General features: G+C 41.0%; 1 protein-coding gene across 2 annotated transcripts in view; it reads left to right on the top strand.

Annotated features, from left to right (window-relative positions):
* RALBP1 (ralA binding protein 1) overlaps nucleotides 1-20425 on the top strand; it is a 33229-nt gene extending 12804 nt beyond the window's left edge. Inside the window, exons 1-10 of one of the 2 annotated variants that reach the window (XM_083868426.1) lie at nucleotides 4252-4363; nucleotides 11155-11249; nucleotides 11511-11969; nucleotides 13742-14091; nucleotides 15503-15664; nucleotides 16165-16296; nucleotides 16800-16907; nucleotides 17654-17775; nucleotides 18164-18287; nucleotides 18511-20376. In XM_083868426.1, coding sequence (XP_083724552.1) covers nucleotides 11231-11249; nucleotides 11511-11969; nucleotides 13742-14091; nucleotides 15503-15664; nucleotides 16165-16296; nucleotides 16800-16907; nucleotides 17654-17775; nucleotides 18164-18287; nucleotides 18511-18774 — 1740 coding nt within the window. In that variant the 5' untranslated portion in view covers nucleotides 4252-4363; nucleotides 11155-11230 and the 3' untranslated portion in view covers nucleotides 18775-20376. Of the gene's footprint in view, nucleotides 1-4069; nucleotides 4364-11154; nucleotides 11250-11510; nucleotides 11970-13741; nucleotides 14092-15502; nucleotides 15665-16164; nucleotides 16297-16799; nucleotides 16908-17653; nucleotides 17776-18163; nucleotides 18288-18510 lie in introns of those variants that run through there. The other variant, XM_083868425.1, reaches the window with a different exon arrangement.
* Nucleotides 20426-24327: the final 3902 nt, after the last annotated feature.

Raw genomic sequence — 24327 nt, 5'->3', positions numbered from 1 at the left:
TTCCCTATTCCTCCTTCTCCTTTCATGGCTTTGTTGCCTTACTGAAGAAAGGAAAGGGCTCTGATTTTATAGCTGGCCACTGCTTATTAAATGAAATGGACTGAAATGCTGCTGTGCGGTCAAATGTCAAAATTACATCAGAGGCCATCCAAGAAGTGTTCAATTAAAAACAGTGATTTGTATCCAGCTTTTTAGCATGTTGTAAAAAATGCAATAGATACAGAACTTAGATGTGGCACAGACCTTGTATAGTCTTGGTAAATAAATTCTGACTTGATCTTCTCATCTTATTCAAAAGTCTCAACAGTTATATGAGTACCACTCATGGTTTCTGAAGTGTTTTGACATGCTTAGCCCACAAGTGAGTTTTTACTCTTTCTTCTTATGGTTCATTACTTTCCAAAATGGAGCTGTGTTTGTTACTAGGATATTTTTTGTCCAAAAATGCTGTGCCTCGTTTCTGCAAGAATCGTGTCCTTCACCCATGTCCAGATCTTTTGGACTGAAGGTCTGTGATGGTGGGTGAGGTACTGCTGTGCTCTCTTCTTTCTTTTGGGTAATTGTGATAGAGCAGGTGCTGGGAGCTGAGTGAGTGTGCTCACTCCACCTCCATCTATGATTAGTGACTTCTTGGGACTGTTTTCACTGTAACACCCAGGTATTCAGGAGGTGTCTGTTTGTGGCAAAATGGAATGGCCAGGGGACACCCACTGCCCTTCAGATGTGGTCTTGCATAATACTTGTTGCAGAAAAATTCCACATCCTTCATTCCACCCAGGAGCTTTACCAAATAACATCTGTGCATGCAATCACCTGCTCTAATTTGCTTCTGCTGTTGCAATTGGTTACAAGGCACAAAGTCACAGTAGAGACTCAGTGCAAAACAGAAATAATGGAGCCTTCTGTACTGCATGAAAGAGCTGTGGATTTCAGACTGTGCCTCTCTTTATTGTGTTCATGCCAACTTAGATGATACACTGTTGAAAGGGAGATCTCTTAAAGCTGGCTATCATGTCTCTCTGTCTTCCATTTTCTATGGTTTTTACAAACCTCATCTTTACTTGCCGAATATGCAGTTCAGACTGAATTTTTTAGGAAAGTGTTCAGTTATTTTCAAAAATGAGGCTTGAAAAAGCACATTATTTTGCCTGTGCAGGCATCTTCCTTCCTTTCCCCAAGCCACTTTCCTGTGCTTAGTCTATGGTCTGGAAAGGTGGTGATGGCACGATGGCTGGGAGATTTTGTGTTAATGATGTACCTTCTTTCCATGTTTAAAATCTCTTATAATTTGGTCTTTCCTTGGGGGATAGAGGAAAGGTCATGATTCTGCCCATGTTCATGAAGGCTTCTATTTGACATTCAGTTATTCTGAACGCAGTGTTGAGCAGGAAGATAGTTCAAGAAACTGCATTTTGGGAGTACTTTAAAAAGTAGCTAGGTCTAAGAAGGTGCAAGAAGCTTCTCTGATGTGTCTGTAACAGCATTTGTGGCTCCTGTGGAAGAAGAGTCAAATGTCAAGTGAACGAGAAGTGGAGGGAGTCAAGGAGTCTGCTGTTGGTGGGGAGGTAGGCAGGGACTTCTTGTGACCCTGGGGAGAGACCGAGAGCCACTGGGAGAAATGGGGACGAGGTGAAAAGATGAGGTAGATAATCGTGAGGTAACAAAAAACAGCAGCAGAGAGCATTCGGTAAGAAGTGGGAATTGGCAACTAATCAGATAGGAGAAACAGAGGAAGAAGAGAGAGAACTTTATCTGCAAGGAAGTGGTGTGCAGCAGGGAAGTAGGAACTGCCCAAATAAAAAGTGAGATGAAGGGAAAGTGGGAAACTGAGCTTGAGTCACAGAGACCAAAGCAGATGAAGATCAGATTGTCTATGGCACACTGAGGGTGAAACAAAGTAGTAGGTCAAGACAAGAGCTATGGGAGTACTGACACTGGGTGGTAAAGAAATCAAAGCTTGAAGTTATAAATACTAAGAAATAATTGAAATCTGAGGAGATGAAGCTGTGTGTGTGGTAAGACAAACGAGAGATGGCCAAAGAGAGGGGCTGCGCTCCTGTCATTGTGGTTCTGCCACTTCTCTGCTTTTCATTGTTAGTGCTTGTTGAGCTCTTCCAGGATCAGCTCAGCAGCAGAAGCCTGTTGGAGCACCTAAGCAATTCTAATCATCTCAAAAAGAGTAAACTGCTGCAATTGGAGGCAGAGGAAAGTTAATGGGGGGGGGGGGGGGGGTGCTGTGACCTTCCTCATGTGGCAGCAGGGAGTTATTGAATCTCCTGACAAATGAGGTGAAGAGAAGTTTGAGGGAAGGGAACTGCTGCAGAGGAGAGGCAGGACTGGAGCAGGAACAGATTGGGAAGAAATAGTCTGAGAGAAGGAAGCTGGGAGAAGAGCAAGCCTGTTAGGAATGTTCCTTCTCAGAATTCCTAGAAGGCCCATGATTTTTTTAGTCTTGCCTTTTATTGCTATCAGAAGAAAATGGTAAAAGACAAAGGAAATATAAAGATTTATATGGCAGTAGAACATTAACATCTATTAGTAAAAGTGGAAGAGGTTTTTTCAGTAGGCTTAAAAGCTGTGTTCTGCTCACAGGTCTTGATATGATTTGGGCATCACAGAATTTCTCCCTTATTTAAAGGCATAGGAAGTGATACATAGAGGAAAGTAATGCTTTCTTGAAGCTTTAAGATAAAAAAATAAAAAAAGTAGTCTTAATTTGTTGCATTTGCAAATACACCCTGTTGTCTTAATTTTTAGCCAGTGCCTCTGCTTTAGCCAGAATGAGGAATGAACAGTAGTAAATAAAGATTTCATGAATATTTTCTCATCATAATTCTGTGTCTTACTGTGCCCTATTCAAATTCTGATCTGAGTAACTGGTAATTTCCATAAGCACTGTGAGTGATCTCCTGTGGGGAGATACTGTTGCATACATACTCTAAAATTTCACTCTGATCTGCATACAGAGAGCTGAAGGATGAGAACTCAAAAAAAAAAAAAGAAATTTGAAATTCCAACAGCCAATAAAGTGAACAAACCACCTGCCCCAAAACTCACTTAGCTGGACTCATTTATAATTATTAACTGGGCAGAACACAACACCATGTCATATTTTTTCTGTGTGCTACCAATGTGTAAATAAAACCCAGGAGTTGAGTGATCTGCTGAAGAGTGTTGTGGAATGTATCCTTTGTGACCGTTTGGACACAAGGGGCCAAATCCAGCCAAGTGGACTCCAGAGGTGTGGTGTGCCGTACAGCATATCCATTCTGTGGAATTTCTGAAATTTATCTCTGCTAGGAAGAGTTTCTTGCTTATGAGTTCCACTGCTGAGAATTTATGCATTGTCTTCCTTTAGCAATTCTTGAATAAGCTTTTATTGGGCCATAACTCTCAAGCAAACAATGTACCAGCATCTGGGTACAGATGACCTAATACAGCCTCTTCAGAGGGGAAATTGTTGTATACCAGAAAAGCATAATCATTATTTTTTTACCTTTTTTAATTTGCAGTAGTATAATTAAAAGATGGATTTGCTTTAGGTGTATTTATTTTATTTTCCTCCCTTATTGCAACAGGCTAGGCAAGTTCTTATTTGCATCTATAAAATGTACTTGGGAAAGAAGAAAATGATCTTTGCCTTAAGGGCAGTCAGTGCTCACAAACACCCTGAGCTTCCAGACAAATCTATCTGATGTCAAAAAAAAATTAAGTTAGCAAAATAATTTGTAGCAAATACTACCAATCAGTATGCAAGCTGCCTATGAATTTTGTAAGAATTATTTCAAGAGTTCAAATATTCAGATACTTAATATATATGTTTTATATATCATAAAGTATAAATGGCTAAAATGGCAGATCTCATGTTAACATAGCTCCGGAGTTAATGAACAAATTCTGCAAACACTGAGCTTAAGACCTGATGTTATGTTACTGTGTCTTGACAGAAGCTGGAACTGTCATAGAAGGCATTGCTGTTTATAATTTCAGGGTAGAGCTCCAAACAAGGTGTTCTAAAACCCATTGCTTAAAACCATGTGGATTTTCTTTTTGCTTTCCTCCCGTGCAGGTGTGATGGACAGGTAGCAGAAGATTTCACTTTGATATCCAGGTGTCAGAATGACCGAGTGCTTCCTGCCTCCCACGAGCAGCCCCAGTGAGCACCGTCGGGTAGAGCACGCTGGGGGACTCGCTCGGACTCCCAGCTCTGAGGAAATCAGCCCCACAAAATTCCCTGGATTGTACCGCACCGGTGAGCCTTCCCCACCTCACGACAGCTTGCATGAGCCTCCAGATATAGTGTCTGATGATGAAAAGGAGCATGGGAAGAAGAAAGGAAAATTTAAGAAAAAAGAAAAAAGAAGTGAGTAGACGACTTCTCCTTTTAATTCAATGCTTTCAAGTTCTCTTTCCTTTTTTCTCTCTCAAAATTGCTAAGTATTCCCAGTGGGTTCTTTTAAATTTGTTTCAATCTGAAGGAAGTTAACTTGCTACAAACAGACTTTGTGCAGCACCTGTTTCTCTTGCTAAAAACTCCACACCTTAACTTTTTTTTGTTGTGCAGATACAGTTGCCAAGCATGAGCCCAGAATTACTGATAAACACATTTATCCAAAACCTTTCATGATGCATTGGTAAATTCTGGCATGAGGTTCTTCTTCACATTCTAAGTGGAGGTTTTCAAATTTGTTTCCAAATACATCCATTTTTAATTATAGCTGAGGTGCTAGCAAGAGTAAAACTGTATGTCTGGTCTGAATTGTACACTTGTGCATTTGGAAGAAGCAGTTCCAACAACTGTAGCCCTTTTCCCATGTTCCCTTATTCCATGTCTTCCTTATTCAGTGTTTGCTTTTGTGTCCCATCCCAAGTTTTCCCGTGCACACTGCACCATTAATCAAGCCGTCATAAAATCTCTGTCCTCTTTTTTCTCTCTAGCCTCTCAGTTTAGTCTGATCATGCAGTTTTCCTCCAGCAGTGCCAGAGTATTATTGCAGAGGTCAAAAATGTGCAAACCAACACTGAGATCTGAATTTTCCAGAACTCACAGAGCAAAGGTTAGAACAAAGTAAAGCTTTGAGTGTAGAATCCTTTGTCAGTGTATCAGTGTCCAGAGTGGAAATTTCATATAAAAGTTTACACCTCCTCCAAAACAACAGAACTGTCAGTTCCTACCTTTAGATTTGTGCAGAAAATGTTTGAAATATGAAATAGTTTTTATTTAAGAAAGTTTTTGTACATATTGTGAAAGAACAAAGCACTTGGAAATACTAAGCTGATACTGAGCACTCTCAGAAAGACCCTTCCTGTCCAAGTCTCTGAAACCTAAATATCACAGCCCAAGTGCCAGTACATTGTGAGTGACATTTGTTTTAGCAAAATTTCAAAATGTCTGTATCTCTGATGGCAGTGTATCCTGCTACTTCTTACATGTGGAATTTGGAAGATTAGAAACAGTGAGGCAGCAAACAGTATTCTATTAGAATTAATATGGTGACTATTTGTAATATGCATGCACATATTTAAATAATCACTCCTTATGAATCTGCTGTCACTGCACTGCTTTTAATCAAACCAGTTTCCTGGAATGCAGGAATTGTTTCTACCGCAGTTAAGAAGGAGTCTTGCTATTTTAACTAAAAACTGTGTGCCTGAAGGATACTGTAACTCAAAAATGCATCCTCAAGTTAAAACCAACAGTTGAAATTCCTACAGGTTTTAAGAAAAGTGATTCTTTAGTGGTTTTCTGTAATGTAAACAATATTGACCCAATACAGATTACTGGATTTACAATGAAAATTTGGTATTGATTGGAAAGGTCTAAATTCTGGCTATCAGTAGTTGCTTTTTTACTGTCCAGCTTTCTGTTAGAGCTCTGCATTGCACACCTCTAAATCTGGAACTGGTAGGTGCCAACATTTTGTGCTGTGAGGATTTCTTTGTGTGGGATTCAGGATGTCTCATGGTGATAGTGTAGCTGAAGGCTGTTGTTTAGGAGGGAAAATGCTGCTTCAGCAAATCCACACAGGTCTGTGCACACTGGCACTGCAACTGTTTTTTCCCACAAGAGATTGCAACATTTTATAGCTGATGTAAAGCAATTTCTGTTACTTAAAAGCAACTTTAAAGGTATGAAAAAATCCCCAAAGAACACAAAAATGCAAAACATGGGAAGAACAAAATCTTCTCTTGCAGCGCTAATGTAAAAGCATTCAGCTTTTCTTGGCCCTAATACATGTCTGTCATATAATTGCCAGACAGATATGAAGAGTAAGTTACATACCAAGCTCTCAGTACATCTCATAGACTCCAAAAATAATCAATATTGTACCTCAACAGACAATTTAGACGACCTGTCTAAATTACAAGTGTTCTGTACAGTTGCTTATCGTGGTTGATTTTAAGAGTTTTCCTTTCAGATTTGACCTTTGTTATTCCACCCATCCTTTTGATTCTTCATTTTATTTCACCTTTTCAATTCTGTTGTATGTCTTCAGATTGTCTCTCTTCATTTTTTCTGGCTACCTGCTTTGGTTTTGAACAGTGCACAACCTGCCATGATCATGCAGATTGGGGTATAAACAGATATAAGTGAACCTGTCAGTGAACAAAAGACAAGTTAACATTACATTATGACAGAGTGAGTGTTTGTTGAACTTGCAATATTAGTGAATTAATGACAACGTCATTCTAACACCTGAAAGTGTATCTAAGTTTAATCCCACAAAAATCTTGAGCTATTTTGATAATACTCTAAATGTAAACTCAGAAGTGCTTAAAGAGCAGCAGGGAAGGGAAGGATAAATATCCCAAAGTTACTCAGTATGTTTTTTCAGGTAAATAATTTCTGCAAGAGTAATGTACTCTTAGCTTCATTATTATCACCTAGATCAAAAAAACATTTTTGTATGCTAGCAAAATAACCTTTTCCATATTTTTTATATAGATATAGTTATTTAATGATTTGATTTTTTTTCATGTTAGTGTCAGTAGCCTAATAATAAACAGCAATTATTCTGGGGGAAAAGTGCTAAAAGTGTTTTGGAGCTAATAGAAAATTCAATGGAATGTTGTTTTTTATGTGGAATATCAGCTACTGGAAAAATGTTTCAGCCACTAATTTTTATTCTCCCCTCTTCTGTGATAGACTGGGTGTTGGTTGGCTGTACAGTGAGTTAGATTAGGGGATTTACTAGAGATTAAAAGGAATTTTCTTTTTACTGTTTTAAATCAGATCTGTTCCCTGACTCAAACAGAACTTGTCCTGTGACAGCAGGAGAGCAAAAATGGATCTGTGTTAAGCAGTAATGGATTATCTGAGACAGCAACCACTGTAATTGATTTTTGAAAATGTTTAACCACCTGTCACTAATCACATGTTGATAAAGCCATGAAATATGCAGTTCCTTGCAGAAGAAAAATGTTATGATAAAATACTTCTGAAGAAGCTCTTCTACCCATTAGAATTTCTGTAGATAAGCAGTCTGTATGTAGCAGATCTTACTCTGCTTATTCATTTTACTTCTGAGATTGATGCTGGTGGGCAGGATGAGTTCAATATGCAGCAAAAAAAGGATTTTTTTGTTTACAAGAATCTTTATTTTCTTTGTACAATTCTCAGGAAAATGGAGAATTGTTGGAATTGTACTAAACTATCACATGAAAGATTAGTAGGATCCGTGGTATGAACTCCTCTGAAAATTTCAGGAAATATTTTTGAAGACCAGATCCTTAATGTGTTGGACAGGGCATCCTTTGGAATGTAGATGAGAACTGAAACCAAACCACTGCTATTGCAAACAAAACATTATTTTTACTGTCTGGTGTGTGGAGAAGCTCTGAATACAGTTTTCAGATCTACAGACCAAGAAGTTATTAGAATTTTCTACATCTAATAAAGATTAGAGGCTCTTCATATCAGGGTTTATCTCTGGGATAAATAGGGTGCATTGCTACATCCTGTTCTGCTGACAAATCACTGTGTATCTCTGTATACCACTGTGTGTTTATCTAGCAAAGCACCATTTGCAGATAGTTTAAAAGTCTGCCTTCCAATGCCAGTGATTATTTTAAATCAAAATGAAGTAAGACAAATTTCTTATTTCAGCTTCATTTGCTCTGCTGGCACAGTGCTGTGGAGTAATCTGAATGCAGAATCTGTTTGGGAGTTGCTGTGCTGACATCAGTGAGTCAAGTGAATACTAAAAACAAACTGATCTAATGGAAAGTTGGATAGTGAGTGTTGGTAGTGTCTGTAAGGTGGAAGTTTGTTGATAATAAAAATGCATCTTGTGGGCAAGGAGAGGAAGTAAAAGCCATCTACCCAAGCTTGTTGTGCATTTGTCTCTCTTAGTTTTCTTTAGTTTTACTTAGAAATGCTGTACAGTCTAATGACAGTCCCTCTGACAAACTGACATTAGGTAACTAATGCTTGCAGTGCACTTCAGTCATATTTGACCTACTAATTCTTTCATATGTAAAAGCTGCCCATGTTTTCTCTCAGTCAATTAATTACAGATGCTGCAGATTTCCCTGGGGAGCCAAATCAGCTGTAGAGTTATAAATTACTTAAAAACCCATCAAAGACCCGATGGACAAAAGGTCTCTTGCAGTAGGTTTGATAAGTGGCAGTTCTGAATAATGCCACCCTTGGAGTTAACAGTAAATGCCACAGCATGATTTTAGTGCTTTGTTGTGAGAACACAGGAGAAGTATTCCCAAGTGTGCAAACTGGTAGAGACAGTGGACTTGCTGCATGACAAAGATTATAAGCCTGTAAACTAGATTTTTCCAGAGTAACACTGGAATTTTTTACTATTTTTTTTAAAGAGGTTTTCATAATTCTTGGTAAGATAAGGGCTATACTTGAAGCATTACATTTAAAATAACTACAATGAAGGCATGCTTATGGAAGGAAGGTCTAACAAAAGGAACTGGCACATTATGCTGTGTCATTATGCTGGTGAAACTGGAATATTTATTACATTAGTGGTGTTCTCATATAGATGTGAGGAAAATGTCAGTGACATAGAGTAGAGTGATGAGAAAATGGGGATTATTAGCATTGGAAGTCTTGAGGAAACAGTGAACAGAAATACCAGCTTACTATACCCTAGGTAATACTCTTTCCATATTTAAAATTACCTGATTTGTCAAGCACTTCTGGTAATTTTTGTTCTGTATAAACTTAAGTTGTTTATATTTCAATATATTGTATCCCTGGTGAATGGGATACAGCAATTTTATAACCAAAAGTATAATAAAGAAAATTGGGCTGTTCTTGAGAGACGTGCAAACCCTCTCTTGGTATGGGTGGGATACTCTGTGTGAGTCTGGATTAGTATTTTTCTAAACTTTGTAGACTTACGTTGCTGAGACAAATTTTAAAAGGCTGGGTTTGTATTTAACTTGCTCCTTCATGTTTTCTCGTGAATTCAAGAAATACCAGTTTCAGTAATGTTGTCTTGCTGGTGACATTGCCACAGATCTAGGAAGGCACCGGGGCTTGTGTTGCACTGAGGAGTGTTGGGACACATGAGGAGTGCTCTGTTGGTGGCACCGACCTCCCAGCTTGGTCCCAGTGCTGACACTTCCTGATGTGCGTGTGGGAACCCCCTGCTGTGTGACTGGGAGCTGTCACAGCTACCCAGGAGGAAAGACTGAGGGCAGATTGTTCTGGGCTCTGTCTGGGGAGCATTTGGCTTTCTGTTTGGAAATTACATCTCTGAAGTTCATCTTGAACCTTGGTGCCAGCCCCATCTCGTTCTCATAAAACACAGTGAAGGTGTGTGCTCCTGCTTTGTCTTGTTGCTGGTGGATCTGCAGTTGCTTCTGTTTCAGAGTGAGATTTGAATCCTTACCCATTTCTGGGCTTAGTTTACAAAAACCAGTAAATGACATAACCAGTAAGCACGGAGGAGAACTGGCTGTGGTTGTCCTTCAGTTAATGTTTGCATTTTTATGTTAAACTCCACTTGGACAGGAACAGTTCCACAGTGTTTTTCAGTCTTCTAGCAAAGTGCGTGGTAGTCTTAGGGAGGAGTATCAGCTGCAAAGACTGAGCTGATCCAATAGTTGTAATTATTTTATGGTAGCTCCATGCTTTAATACATTTCTTATATTTGTTTGACTATAACAAGCTATCTTCTACAGAGCAGTCAAAGAAGTTTCAAAATAGAGACAGTTCTTTTATATGCTGAAATAATGGTGAGAAACTCTCCAGTCTGGTATAGTTCAGAATTGGAAGAATGAAAGACTGAATGGCCCCTGGTTCTTCTGCAGATACTCCACCTGGGAAAAATTCTAGCCTACGGTCTTGTGCATGATGTGCTCACATATTATCTAAGGGGGTAATTTTCCTCAACCCAAAACTATTCAGGCAGCAAGAGCACTTGGCTGTCAGTGCTGCCTCACAAGAGCAGAGGCTCTGCCTGTTTGCAGGGGAAGGGCTTCAGAGGGTCTCTGTAAGGGGGGCTTGCTGCCCACTGCCTTGGGGGACCTGGCTGGTGCAGATGGCCTGTCAAATGGCACATTTGTTGACCAGGTTTCAGGCTTACTTTTCTAATATGGGATAATGTCTATGTAAAATTAGAATTAGTGGACTTGGAAGTTGTGTTGGATTGCATGTTGCTGGGTTTGTTTGTGGATTGTTTTGGTTTTTTTGTTGGTATGTTTGCCGGGGTTTTTTTGTAATCCACCTTTAAAGACTTTTGTGTTCTTGCCTGAAGGTGAGGCAGGGCCAGCTGCAGAGGCGTAGTGACTTAAAAGCACCTGGTGCATGTTTTAGACAGCACTTGGATTTCTGCTGCTGGAGTGGTGTGCTCAGCCCGGGGACTTGTTTGAATCTCTTCCATGTGCATTTTAAGGCAAATCTGCACTTTCATGGGCAGGTATTGTTCCAGTGTTACTGGAATTGTGTTATTCATCTAGGGAAAAGTAAGTGCTAGTGCTTTTTTGGTTTGGGGTGAGTTTTTTTATATTTTATTTGAAACTGAAACTTTATTAACTTCCTACTTGTCTTTGATTCATAATATCCTGGAAAAGGATTGGGGATTTAAGTGGCTGGAGTTTCATTTGTTGTTAATTGAAATTTGTTAGATTTCTGTGTATGCAGTAGATGGTCCTTAACAGCAACTCTTATACTGTTGATTACAGGAACATAGAGAAGTTGCCAGACAGTTGTTTTTATTTTGCATTTCCTTGACTATTAGATGGGGATCTAGCCCATAAGATGGACATTGCCATTATGAGTAAGTATATAAAGTATTCATTGTTTAGATCGTTCAGGAGCTCTGTGGCTTATCTTTGATGTAATTGTACAACTTGATTTAATCCTCATCCACTCGAGTGTGGAGCAACTAAAGAAAACCTTCCAAGGAGTCATATGGGCACTGTTTTTTAATTCATGTTGTTTCTTCCCTCTCCTCCTTACGTGTAACTTCTTGTTGTTGCTGTGTGGAAAGTAAACAGACTCACAGCTGTCCCTTCCCTTCTCCTGCTTTGCCCAACAGCGGAAGGTTACGCTGCGTTTCAAGAGGACAGTTCCGGCGATGAGGCTGAAAGTCCTTCCAAGTTGAAGAGGTCCAAGGGAATACATGTCTTCAAGAAACCCAGCTTTTCCAAAAAGAAGGAGAAGGATTTTAAAATAAAAGAAAAGCCCAAAGATGAAAAACACAAGGAAGAAAAACATAAGGAAGACAAACACAAAGAGAAAAAGTCAAAAGACTTAACTGCAGCAGATGTTGTAAAACAGTGGAAAGAGAAGAAGAAAAAGAAAAAGCCAATTCAAGAGACAGAGATACCTCAAGTGGATGTTCCAAGTCACAGACCCGTGTTTGGCATTCCTTTGTCTGATGCAGTAGACAGGACCATGATGTACGATGGCATCCGCCTGCCAGCAGTTTTCCGTGAATGTATAGATTATGTAGAGAAGTATGGCATGAAATGTGAAGGCATCTACAGAGTTTCAGGTATTCTGGGCACACTGACATGCAGGTTCCTAAGTCTTTACTCGCAATTTTCTTATTATTTTATCATTTCCAACATCTGGATACATTGGTTTTAGTGCCGTTAATTATCCAAAAAAATAATCAGGTAGCCAAAGTTAGGCAAACTTGTAGGTCTGAAGTACCAGAAAGAATTGGTAATGTGGTGGTACTGCTTAATGGCAGTAAAAACACACCTGTTTCAGCCTTTTGTTAAAGGATGGTAACAATGAAGAAAACAGATTAGTATGGCCAACTTGCATTCTTTTTCTTCTGCTTTAGAAATACAATGGTAGCTGATTGCAAAAGCAAAGATGAGCTATAATCATTTTATTGCTTGTGCTTCCCACTAAGTTGCTTTTTCCAGTTACTCCTATTGTATTTTTTTTTCTTGAAAACCTATTTTCTTTCAGCAAATTTGCTAATAAGTAGAAAATGCAAGTTTCACTGTTTAACTGTAGCAACAGGAGCTAATTAACTGTGGTAGTTGTGTAACACCAGCTTACATAAGTGAAACCTCAGTTTTAGTTATGTTAGACAAACCAGTCCCCTCATTTGTGAGCTGCACCAGAAATGCAGCTCCTGTAAGTACTCCTGTGGGTACATTGGAGGAGACAGGAACAAGCAAGAAAAAGAATTTTGGGAAAAGCATTTTGAATCACGTTACCCAGCACTGTAAACCGGGAGTGAGTGGTTCTACAAACCAGTAAAATGGTTCTAAAGGCTTCATTAGCTGTGTTCATGCTGTCCATCCACCAACATGCATGGTGTTTGGTAGGCATGCAAACATACTGCAGCACCTTAAGCAGTTCCTTAGTCCTGCCTAGTGAAACATTTTGGTTGCTTGTTTTTTTACACACGGTGTCTTGGGAGTTTTCACAGGTGTGTTTTCCTTAGTTTCTGCTCTGTCCTTTGTAGTGTTCTCCAGTGCAACAGCTCCCTCTTGTGAGTGTAGGGTTGTTTAAATTGAGAGCTCAGAGAGAGCATTGCCGTGCCTTAGCAGCCTGTAGCTGTTGTGATGGCTCATTTTGGCCATGAAACTGAGCATGTTTTCCTGGCATTTTCCAGGGGCTGAGTGTGCCCAGTTGTGCTCATCGAGTATGAGCCAGGCCAGGGCTGTGCACCAAGTTGGTGTAGCCTGAGTGGGTGTTTGAGCTGCAAGAATGAAATTTCCCCAAGCTTAGGAAGATTGAAATGAGTTTATAAAGACACCTTGGAGAAAATCTTGGCTGGATTGAATAATTATGTGAACACACTTTTATTCATGTGGTGACTCAAATCAAAGATCCTGTGTGAGATTCCTTTGCTGAGGAGGGCCAGCTGGAAATCTGGAAACTAAAAAGTGTGGGATTTGTTTTGACAAAGGAAGGCTGTTATAGGTAGAGCTTGTGGCACAGCATGTTTGCTGCCTGGCTTAGGGATGGATAATTGAACAGCCAGAAAGAAGCTTAATGCAAATACACAATTGATCTTGAGTTCCCCAACCTTTCCTCACCCTATTTTATGTTCCTTGATGAAAGAGAATGCTGGCACCTGTTCTGATTCAGAGCTCTGTAAGTGCTTTGGTTTTGCTTCATAGGAGTAGTCAGTGCTTTTAGAACCAGTGATCATGTAATTTTGAGTCACGATTTTCACTTCATTACATGTGGATAGCTTTTAAAAGTGTTTCTCAATTACCTTAAAAAAAAAAGTTTAAATATAACTCTTGGACATTTACAGTCAACATTTCTCTTAATTCTTGATCTAACTATTTTAAGGAATAAAATCAAAAGTTGACGAGCTGAAGGCAGCCTATGATCGCGAAGAATCTCCAAACCTGGAAGAATATGAGCCCAATACAGTCGCCAGCTTGCTCAAACAGTACCTGCGGGAACTGCCCGAAAATCTGCTTACCAAAGAGCTCATGCCCCGCTTTGAAGACGCTTGTGGAAAGAGCACAGAAGCTGAGAAAGTTCAGGAGTGCCAGAGGCTGCTGAAAGAGCTGCCAGAGTGTAACCATCTCCTGATTTCTTGGCTGATTGTGCACATGGACCACGTTATTGCAAAGGAACTGGAAACAAAAATGAACATCCAGAATATTTCTATAGTGCTCAGCCCAACTGTCCAGGTACGTGCACCACACAGCAAGGCTTAGAGCAGAACTGCAGCCCAAGAAAGGCTTCTTTGTGGGAATTCTTTTGCAGGTGGGAATTGATTGTTGCCTGATACAGTTTAGCTAAATTACATCTCCTCTTTATGTCTCAGGAACCTGAAATGCTGGAAAGGGGGAACAAAAGACTTTGTGCATGTGAGCTTCCATACTGTGGGTCTGATATCTGGGTTATTATCAGCGTATTACAAAACTGCTGTGTTTCAATTCTGTCATGAGGACAACTCATTTAATGTTGAATTTGTTCAATAATTCATGCAGATACACAGTTTCTGTGGGGTTTTGATTCAGTCATAGTTTAGTGAACATGTTGTTGCTTAATTTTAATATTAAGCTAATGAACCTTGTCCTGCACATAGATCTTCCTGGTGCAATAGTGACTTAGGTAAAATGGCTTTGTTACCTGCAGCCAGATGGCTGGGGAATAACAACTGACTTGGTTTTCCAGTAAGATTTTGATTCCTTAATAGACATCTTGGAAATATTTCATTAAATACAGCTCAGAATTAGTACTCTGCATGATGAAAATGTGGCATTATTGGGTGTGGGTCTTCTAGAGCAAACCCTACAAGTTAGGAAAGCCTGACTTTATAATTATGAGTCCTGGTGGATGCCCAGTAGCAAAAGGGCTGGGTGTTATTCCTGGCTCTTTTGCTGTGCCAGACACCTCTCTAACTAGGAAAAGAACTAACAATTAGAGTAAAACAATGCAGGCCCAATCATGTTTTGTTAGTAACTAGATTTTAGCAATTGAAGTGCAGGTAGTGACAGAGCTCTAATATTTGTTTCAGGATAATTTTTAAAATTTTTATTTTAAAGATAAAGCATCAAAATAAATATGCTTGCTTTTGTCTCAGGTTAAAACAAGGAATATAGTGAAAGGTGCTTTCATACCACTTTTTTTTCTACTATATTAAGTCATCTGAGAGAGAAGCTGTAGAGAATACTAAGAAGTAGGGGGAAGAGAGAGAAGATATAGGCAGCCGTCAGGTATAACACAGTAGGGTTGATGTTCCCTCTTACTAACTGCCTTTACCTGAGTACAGAGAGATTTAATGCATTTCTGTGTCTACCAGTGATGGAAATAATTCTGGTAGGTTAAGAGATGTGAAGATGCTGAGTTTAGTATGAAAATGCCTCAGATGAACAGGTAAGAGAAACAGGGAAGTGATCCCTTGAGGCCAGCACGGCTTTGTTGAAAGTAAAGATAATTTTCAATCCAGATTTTAATCTCTAAAGATAAAGTGACATGACTGCGGCTCACAGAAAGGTTTACTAAAGGCTGCTGTTTCTGAAGGACACTGTGCTTTTCAGATAAAGATGTGAATAAATTTTCTTAACCAATATCCCATCTGTCCATGCTTTGCAGATCAGCAACCGTGTCCTGTATGTGTTTTTCACACATGTTCAAGAGTTCTTTGGAAATGTGACCCTCAAGCAGGTGACAAAACCCCTTCGCTGGTCAAATATGGCAACAATGCCAGCACTTCCAGAAACACAGGAGAGCATCAAAGAAGAAATCAGGCGACAGGTTGGCAATTACTTGAGTGTGTTTCTGCTTATCTTTGCCCTGGCTTTTGTATAAAAAGTATATTCAGTATATTCATTATACTTTTGTATAAAAGTGTATTCAGTAGAAAATTCTCCTAAGTTTGTAACATACGCTTTAATTCATCACAGTTATCAGTGGAGACCACTGGGAAGAGCTTGATGATTTCCTTTCCTTATTCATGTGTGGAAAGTTGTTTCGGTCTTGAGATGCTCATAGCTGTGGAGTGCTTTGCTATGTAGGTCAATACATCTGTTGTGGGAGGAAGGTCAGGAGGGCCCATTAGGGAGGGTGGTTTCTCTAGTACTGCTCTTCAGCTGGCTCTGGATCCCTGCTGGGTGTGTGTTCACACTTATCATGGACGTGACAAGGTTCTGGAAAACCAGAAATCCCAGCCCATTGCTAAAAGCCAGAAAGATCTTCCTTTTCAGTCTGCCCTGGTACAATGTATTTAAAGACAATTTCTTTGACAATCTTTCTAGGAGTTCCTTCTGAACTGTTTACACAGAGACTTGCAGGCAGGGATAAAAGACTTATCCAAAGAAGAGAGACTCTGGGAGGTGCAGAGAATCTTAACAGCTCTTAAGAGGAAACTAAGAGAAGCTAAGAGACAGGTGGGTAACTTTTCTGTTTATTGGCCAGTCAGCTAAATCATGGATGCTAATTCATAACAGTGCAGAGGCACCCAGTTAGATCAAAACACCTTTCCATCTTTGCTGCAGATTTTCTCATTTTAACTTCACATGCCTGACAAGCAATTGTGTTTTCTGCTTAGCTGGCTCTCCCTAGGGACAAGAAGATCTTCACAACTGTTCACAAAAAAATGTGTGTGTGATGAAAACCCTAGTGTTTGCTAGGGCACATGCTCATTACATGCTTAAAACATTGAGTCTTAGAGTACCAAGAGGAATTACTGGAAGACTCGAGGTTAACAAGTCTGAGTAGTGTATTTTAAACTATTTTATGTCCCACAGATGGGACAGACCATGCTCAAAATATGGAAGACAATTGTGATGGTGGTTCTAAATTTGGAAAATAATGCATTCAAAAAAATTTTTGTAGAGTAAATACAGTGACCAGGGAAGCTGTCCTTTTAAATGTTTTCTTTCTCTGGTAGGAGTGTGAAACAAAGATTGCACAAGAAATTGCTAGCCTTTCAAAGGAGGATGTCTCCAAAGAAGAAATGAATGAGAATGAAGAAGTTATAAATATTCTGCTTGCACAGGTAGCTGGCAGGCACTTGCCTGATGGTATTTTATATTTCAGATCTATTAAACACTCCTTTGTCCCTTCTGATGCAGAGGGGACACTGCAGGCTCAGAGGGGTCTCTGTGTCCATTAAAACCACAAGGCTTTGTTTTGATGGCCAATGAAGCAGGGAAGGAATGCTGACTGCAGGAGTGAGCCCAGAGCTGAGGAGACTCTTGTTAACAGCAGAGACACCATGAAAGGAAAAAAAGTGGCCTTTGTTGTTTATGTATGTAGAAAGCATCACTTCCCAATGTAGTCAGATTCAGTACTGTTAACTGCTTTCCTGCTGATCAAAGGAAATAAGGCAGCTATTTTGGCTTTTTTGCCTTCTGCTGCTTCCCCCAGTAGCTTTGAAAATGAATATATGGAGGAAAGTACAGAGGGGAGAAGATCAAAGACGTGTAATTCAGTTTTTCTAGTTATTTTACTGGTTGGCCAGAACTTTCCCCTGTGATTTAAGGAAAGGCAGCCAAACATGCCAGGATTTGGTGTGTCATCTCCACAACTATTCAGTATGGTGATTATCTTGAGGATTCAGAACAGACATTGTTGAGTTTGAACTTTTTATTTGCTTTGAGGTCTTGATGGATCAAAGTTCAAAGCAGACATGCTAACCACTGCCACTGAAAGTATTTCAGAGAACAGCATCATCACATACTTATTGTATGTTCCTGTAGGAAATAAAGTCAAGGCTTTAAGTGAACTAACTGATCATTGCAGGAGAATGAGATTTTAACAGAACAAGAGGAGCTGCTGGCCATGGAGCAGTTTCTGCGGAGACAGATCGCCTCTGAGAAGGAAGAGATAGATCGGCTCCGAGCAGAAATAGCTGAAATACAAAGGTAAAGGGGACAGCACTCTGTGATTAAAAGTACATAAATGCTTTGCTGAAAGAATATTCTAAACCACACTTAAAAGCTCACCCAGTGAACATCGCAGTTGAAAGCCACTTGTTTTTTATTAAGTCTTGACAAATTTGAATCTTGCAGGATATTTTTTATCATTTTAACAATGGTATTATGATCTAAAGGAAACTTGATCCTGTGCACTAAAAAAATCCCCCTAGGAAATCACTGCTTTATTAAATTAAGCTTTGAAAGAACAGTCTGATTTTGCTCTTTAAACCATTGGCAGATGATTGAGAGGATGTAAGTTAAGTCTCTTAAATTGCCATAGTTCTGGCAGAGTTTGAGGAAGTGTTTAAAGTGGAATTTGCCCTTGGTCTTTCAGTCGCCAGCAGCACGGCCGCAGTGAAACCGAGGAATACTCTTCTGAGAGTGAAAGTGAGAGTGAAGATGAGGAGGAGCTGCAGGTCATCCTGGAGGATTTGCAGAGACAGAACGAGGAACTGGAGGTAGGATGTGGTTCTTAGCATTCACCGGTTCTCTCCCGTGGTGGTTACGTGATTGCACAGGTGCAGACTGGTCGTGTGCATCAGTTTTGCCCAGGCTTGTGACCCACACACGGCTCTTAAATCACTGCTCTGTGTGAGTCCCTTTTGCTGTCTGGGCCAGCAGTGCTAAACAGCCCTGCTGTCAGAGGGAGGAGCCCTGACATTTGTTTCCCTTCCTTAAAAGATCAAGAACAATCACCTGAACCAAGCGATCCACGAGGAGCGCGAGGCCATCATCGAGCTGCGGGTGCAGCTCCGCCTGCTGCAGCGCGCAAAATCCGAGCAGCAGGGCCAGGAGGAAGAGGAGCCGGAAAAGCGGGGGAGCGTTTCTCAGCAGCAGAGAGACACTGTCCCGGAGACAAAAGCAGCCAAAGAGCAGCCAAAAGCAAGCAAGGAGCAGCAAGTGAAGCCATCGCCAAGTAAAGACAGGAAAGAAACTCCGATTTGATCCGGCTCCTTGGCTATGCATAAAATCAACCGAACTGTGCAAATTACTGTAATTTGAGTCAAACTGCACAAATTATTGGTGGCTGTGTACATTCTGTAAAGAAACTTTTCTTTTAAGCCCTGGAGACTTTTGTCTCTAATACTTGTGGCTTCTACTCATCAGACTCAGGTGAGTTTGGAGAGGCCAGAAGAGTTTTCCAGTTAGTATCAGATTATTTCAAGACTGGTTTCCTTCAGGTGATTTAAAATAATTCAGTAACAGTTTTATTTCAAACCAAAATCATTATTTACATTCAGTGGAGCAGAATTGGAAGATCTCATTTTCAGTAAACAAACAACACCCACCCACACTTACTAATGATTTGCCTTGTGAATCTGTTCATTCTCATTCACCATTATTTCTGCTTATTAACCTAGTCACTTCTTGCTTGTGCCTTTGATACCTTTCTGATGCAGATTATATACAAGGGAGCTTTAACTTTATTCTGGGTTGGCTGAAACAGTGGGAGACTGTGGGGTATCGTGTTTACCTAACATGCCCTTAAGCTTCATTTCTGTTCTGAGATGTACTGAATAAGTGTAAAAACTTGAGAGATGTTATTTATGTCCCCGTATGATGGAAATGTCCATGTCCTTTAGCAGTGTAGGTAACCCACTGACTCATCATTAACCACCCTCATCACACCTGTTTGAGACAGGCCCTGTTCACACTGCTGCCATGTAGCCAAGAGCTTTGTCTTCATCCATTTTAAATGTGTCCATCTCTTGGAAAAAGCCACTGCTTGTAGGCAGGGATGGGAGTGGTTATGTCTTTAGGACAGATCTGCCTGACCAAGCAATACAGCGTTTCCCCTGCACAAATGCCAGTCACTTGTGATCCCAAACGAGCCCGAAGAGCGACGCCAATGGGAGGCACCGGGGGTTCAGCAACAGCCTCTTGTTGGTGTTTAACAAACCAACCACTGCTACCTGGGACTTGGTTTTGGTTTGGCTGTTTTTATTGCTTCTACCCTTCAAAATCCTCCACTCACACTGGCATTTAAGGGCCCTCTAATGTTTCAGATTATGCTCATTGGACTCAGCCCTCAATCCATATATAGATAGAAACTCCACAGAGTGCATATAGGCTATCTTATTTTTTAATCTGGATATTTATTTTCAGCACCTGTTGGATGTGGTTGTATTCTTTATCTATTGCACTGTTGTGAATCATTGGCCATGATTTGATTTTTGTACAAATAATGCTTTGATATGTTATAGAAAAAAACAGCATAGTATTTTTTTAAAATTTGGAAAAAAGTTTATAAACACAGAAAATGTGATCAGATTACAAATGTAAACTAAAGCATTCTCCCTTGCCTTCGTTACATACATTTTATATTTGCTGGCAATATTTAAACTTTTTGTTTGTTTAATTCACACTAATTCCTATTGAATTGTCATGAATTTTTCTAATGTTCTTCAGACAAATCTCTTAATATTGGTTAACTTTTATTTTGTTAGGATTGTATTTATCAAGCAAATAAATTCAACAGCCATTTGAAAGTAGTTTCTCCTTCATCTACTTCATAATGCAGATCACAGTTACTCTTCTTGGATGAGTGCCTGCAGCTGAGAAGTTTCTATGAAAAATTACTCAAAGTAAGGTCTGAAACAGGTTCCTGTAAGCAGAAACTGGGTGTCAAACCACCTGAGGGATGTTTCTTTGAATTGTTCTGTGCCTCAGCACAGGTGGGGCTTGGGCTGGGCACCTGCTCTTCCTCTGCAGAGGAGCGTGACTACCCCAAGCACAGAAGCAGCTTCCTCACCTCAGTGCCTGCAGTGAAAAAGGCACAGAGCAGCAGCCATCTGAGAGCATGTGGCAGTTGTGAATCATTAGCCAAAAAAGCCAAAGCTAATTTCAAATAAAGTGGAAAGTAATTACAGCACAATAATCTGAGAGTGTTGTTCAGATCACATTATAAATTTCTCAATCCCAAGGGCTATAGAACAAAATATGGGCAGCCTGGCCACCTGCATGATACACATATGTGTCCTGAAGGACCAGGTTATCTAAATCATCAGGGATCAGGAAGAACCATAAGAACAAATCATTTGGATTCCTGTGCCAATATGAGCCAGGATACAAAGAGGGGGTTTGCCCACAGCAAGTTACTGAAATCATGACAGCTTTTATACCCATTGAAATCCTGCAGCTGTACTTGGAACAGCCTCAGACATCTGGCACACCAAGCAGGATTTTGCCCTCCCAGTAACTCTTTTTACCCTGAAAAACAGCAGCCTGAAGTGAACTGGTATTGTCTCAACAGCTGAAAAGAACTGGGGTTGTTTTATTTACTGAAAGATAAGAAAAAATAATGAGCAGTGCTGCTCTCAGATCACATCCCCACCAGAAGTCTAAAAACAAGCCTGTGTGCAAGGCCTTACAGGTTTCCTGGGCTCTGCGGTATCCCCACAGGCTTCCAACGCCAGCTCAGCTTCATTCTGACCAAAGCAGAAGCTGCCTGTGCTGGTGTGATTGTGGAGGTTTCCCTGCCCAGTGCACTGAGGTACTTGGAATTCCCTGATGTGTAACACAGGGAACCATAAACAGGCCTCCAGAAATTCACTGTCCTTTACCATGGACATAAAGGACTCCTGTACAGAAGGTTTCCACCTCTATTTACCATTCCTACACTAGCACTGGGGGGATCCCTTTTTATCTCTGTCCCCTCAGATTAATAAGTTAAGTAGTAATTTTTAAAATCTATGTACTGAAGCCAAGAATTTGATACCTGAACATGTAAAGCTAATTTCTTTCAATTTAAAAAAAAATAGGTAACAATGAAAGCCTCAACCTAAACCTCTGCCAAAAAGGTCTGACCAAACTTCATCTGTCAAGGTTTTCATTTCTCAGCAAGCAGCTCTTACTCCCAATGCTTCATCTGCACAGGGAAAAATGTCTCATCTAGACCAAACGTGGCTTATATCCAACAGCACAAGTTCTCCACTGTGTTGTTTAAAGCGCGCTCCAACAGCAGAAGGCACAGCACTGTGCCCGGTGCCAGAGCATGGCTGGCTGTCCTTCCTGTCCCTCGGACCAATCCCTGGGCTGCTGTCCCACGCCCTCCCCGCGGAGATATCCACAGAACCTGTCAGGGCAGGCCCTCCTGGGGCCCTCTGCCTCAGCCTTGGCACTGCCACTGCTGACACAAAGGACGTGCTGCCACGTTTCCTCTGGAGTTTCTTGTGCTGCTGCCTTAACAGCGTGAGCTAGAACGTCTGCCAAAGGATTACAGTGCACAAACATATGATTCTAAACCAGACAACCCCACTCCCACACCCTGGAAGAATTCCCCATCCGAACCGCAGGAGTTCTCAGTAGGGTCATGAGGGTGCTCCAAGATGACCACTGGAGGCAGACCAGCCCTGCAAACTGGGCTACTCAGCACGGACCTTCCCCTTCCCAAATCCCTCCTCTCTCTGAACTCCCTAGTCCAGGAGAGGAACTGGTCCTAAGGCTCCCCCTTCGGTGGGGGAAGGGAGCCTTGAGCACAGCTGTAGCCTTGCTCATCTGCAGCTCAGCAGATCACCATGGAAGTCTGCAATCCCAGCATTTTGAGAGATAGGAATACTGCATCCCAGATTTTTGCACCAATGGACACCACTTGCTGACACAGGAGATGTGCCTGGGAGTCCCAAAGAGCTCCTGCTTCTGCACACTGTTATCCCAGTGCAAGGCCTTGAGGAAGATGGGGGTAGGACATTTCTGCAGGCAGCACTGCCTATAGGAAACACTGTCAGGAACAAAGATCCAGAAGGTGACTGGAAAAAAACTAAAACAAACAAGACCAACCCCAAAACCCTCAGTCAAGAGACCAAAAGGAGAAACCATGAGATCAATGACCAGTACAAGAGAAATGGCCTGGCCCCCGTTTGTGCCTTTATCGGCACCTTACCCAGACTGAGTTTATTCGGGTTTTTCTTACACCACAAACCCAGATGACTGAAAAATAATTGAAACTCCTTTTGATGTTCTAACAGTGCCTCTCTCCTCCTCAGCCCTGCTAAAAAACATGCAGAGAAGTGTGCTCAGTACGTTCACTTGTCACAGTCACGATCCCAAAGCACCTGCAGGTAATCCCTTCAAAGCATTTCCCACACAGAGACATTACTACACGTCTGCAGAAATGGGTCACGGAATTTCAAGCAGACAAAGATCAGAGAGCTGTAACATGTTTAAACCTTTGGTTATTTATCTCTGCTAAGTGACAGAGTATTTTAATCAGCTAGATGTAGTCCAACCTCAACAGCAACTGAACCCTAAAATAATCCCATTAACTTGGACCTTTATTTATTTTTCTGATCTAAACAGAATGTTAATTAAAACTAACAGGCAGAATCTGAAGGCACTCGGGCGGGGGGAGCAGATCATGCACGCTTTAAATGAGGTTTTCTGTCATACTTTCCTATTTTAAGGCAGTCTATCCGTAAGTCATAACTCTGCACATAAAGAAATGATTAATCACTTTAAATATCCTTTCCCTGCTGGCACAGACAGGGAGACAAGCCTTTCCCATCAGTATCAGGGAGGACAGAGCAAGTGGAATACAGAATCAGCTTTTGTCCACCTGCCTGCCTCACACTCCTCTTCCCATCCTTCACAACAGAGGGGTGCCCGGGCTGTAACCAGGTCAAAAATAGTGAGCTGCACAGCAGCTTCTCCAGCAGAAGACAAGGGACTAGCAGGAGGGAAATCATTGCCTGAGCCATGGGATAGACTTTGTCCTCCTGCCCCTCCACTACCAATTCCAACCAGCCACCTCTGCAGCCTGACCTCTGGCAGTGCAGGACAAGGGGGCAAGCACTAACAAGGCTGTAACAAGTACCCTGCTGTTCTGCTGTCCTAATGAACCCACGGGGCCAGGAACTTGTGCAGCAGCCATCTGGGACATTCAGAGCAGTGAAAACACAGTTTCCAAGCCTTTCTCATGGTTTGGTTATAAACAAATCCCCTCCTCTACAGAGTTCCAGACATTTGCCAGTTTTATTAGCATGAAATCTGCAGGAAAGTGTGGCAAGGAAATGGTTCCCTGGGGAGAAACAACGGAAGGGAGAGAACCTGCTGTGGAAAACAGCAAGCGGGAGTAAGGCAGTGCTGCAACCAGGACATGGGAATAAAAGGAATTTCCTGTGAAGAATTCTCACGAAGAAGATGCAAGATGAGTGAGCCAAAAGATTAAAAAGCAAACAATTAAAATTGCCTGTGAAGAACCAATCTGGTATTCTACCAAGCAGGTGGAGGTTGAATGATGATACTTTTGAAAACTGTGAACCAACAGATGACAACTCGGGAGCCACCTCCCTTTCTGCTCAGGAAATCCTGACCAAAAGAGAACTGAACTGAGGTACAGAGCTCAAATCTTTCCTCAGGCAAGGCACCCAGGAGATAATTCAGCAGGATCTCTGGCAGCATCCCCAGACACAGCCCCACAGAAGAAACAGTGCCTTTTAGCAGTGCTCAGAATAAGGATGCACATTTCCCCAAACCCCATATCCTTAGGGACACTATGAA

The sequence above is a fragment of the Zosterops lateralis genome (assembly GCF_965231275.1).
Source record: "Zosterops lateralis genome assembly, chromosome: 1".
Lineage (NCBI taxonomy): Eukaryota > Metazoa > Chordata > Aves > Passeriformes > Zosteropidae > Zosterops > Zosterops lateralis.
The sequence above is the reverse complement of the archived record's forward strand: the minus strand, read 5'-3'. Positions and strand labels throughout refer to the sequence as shown.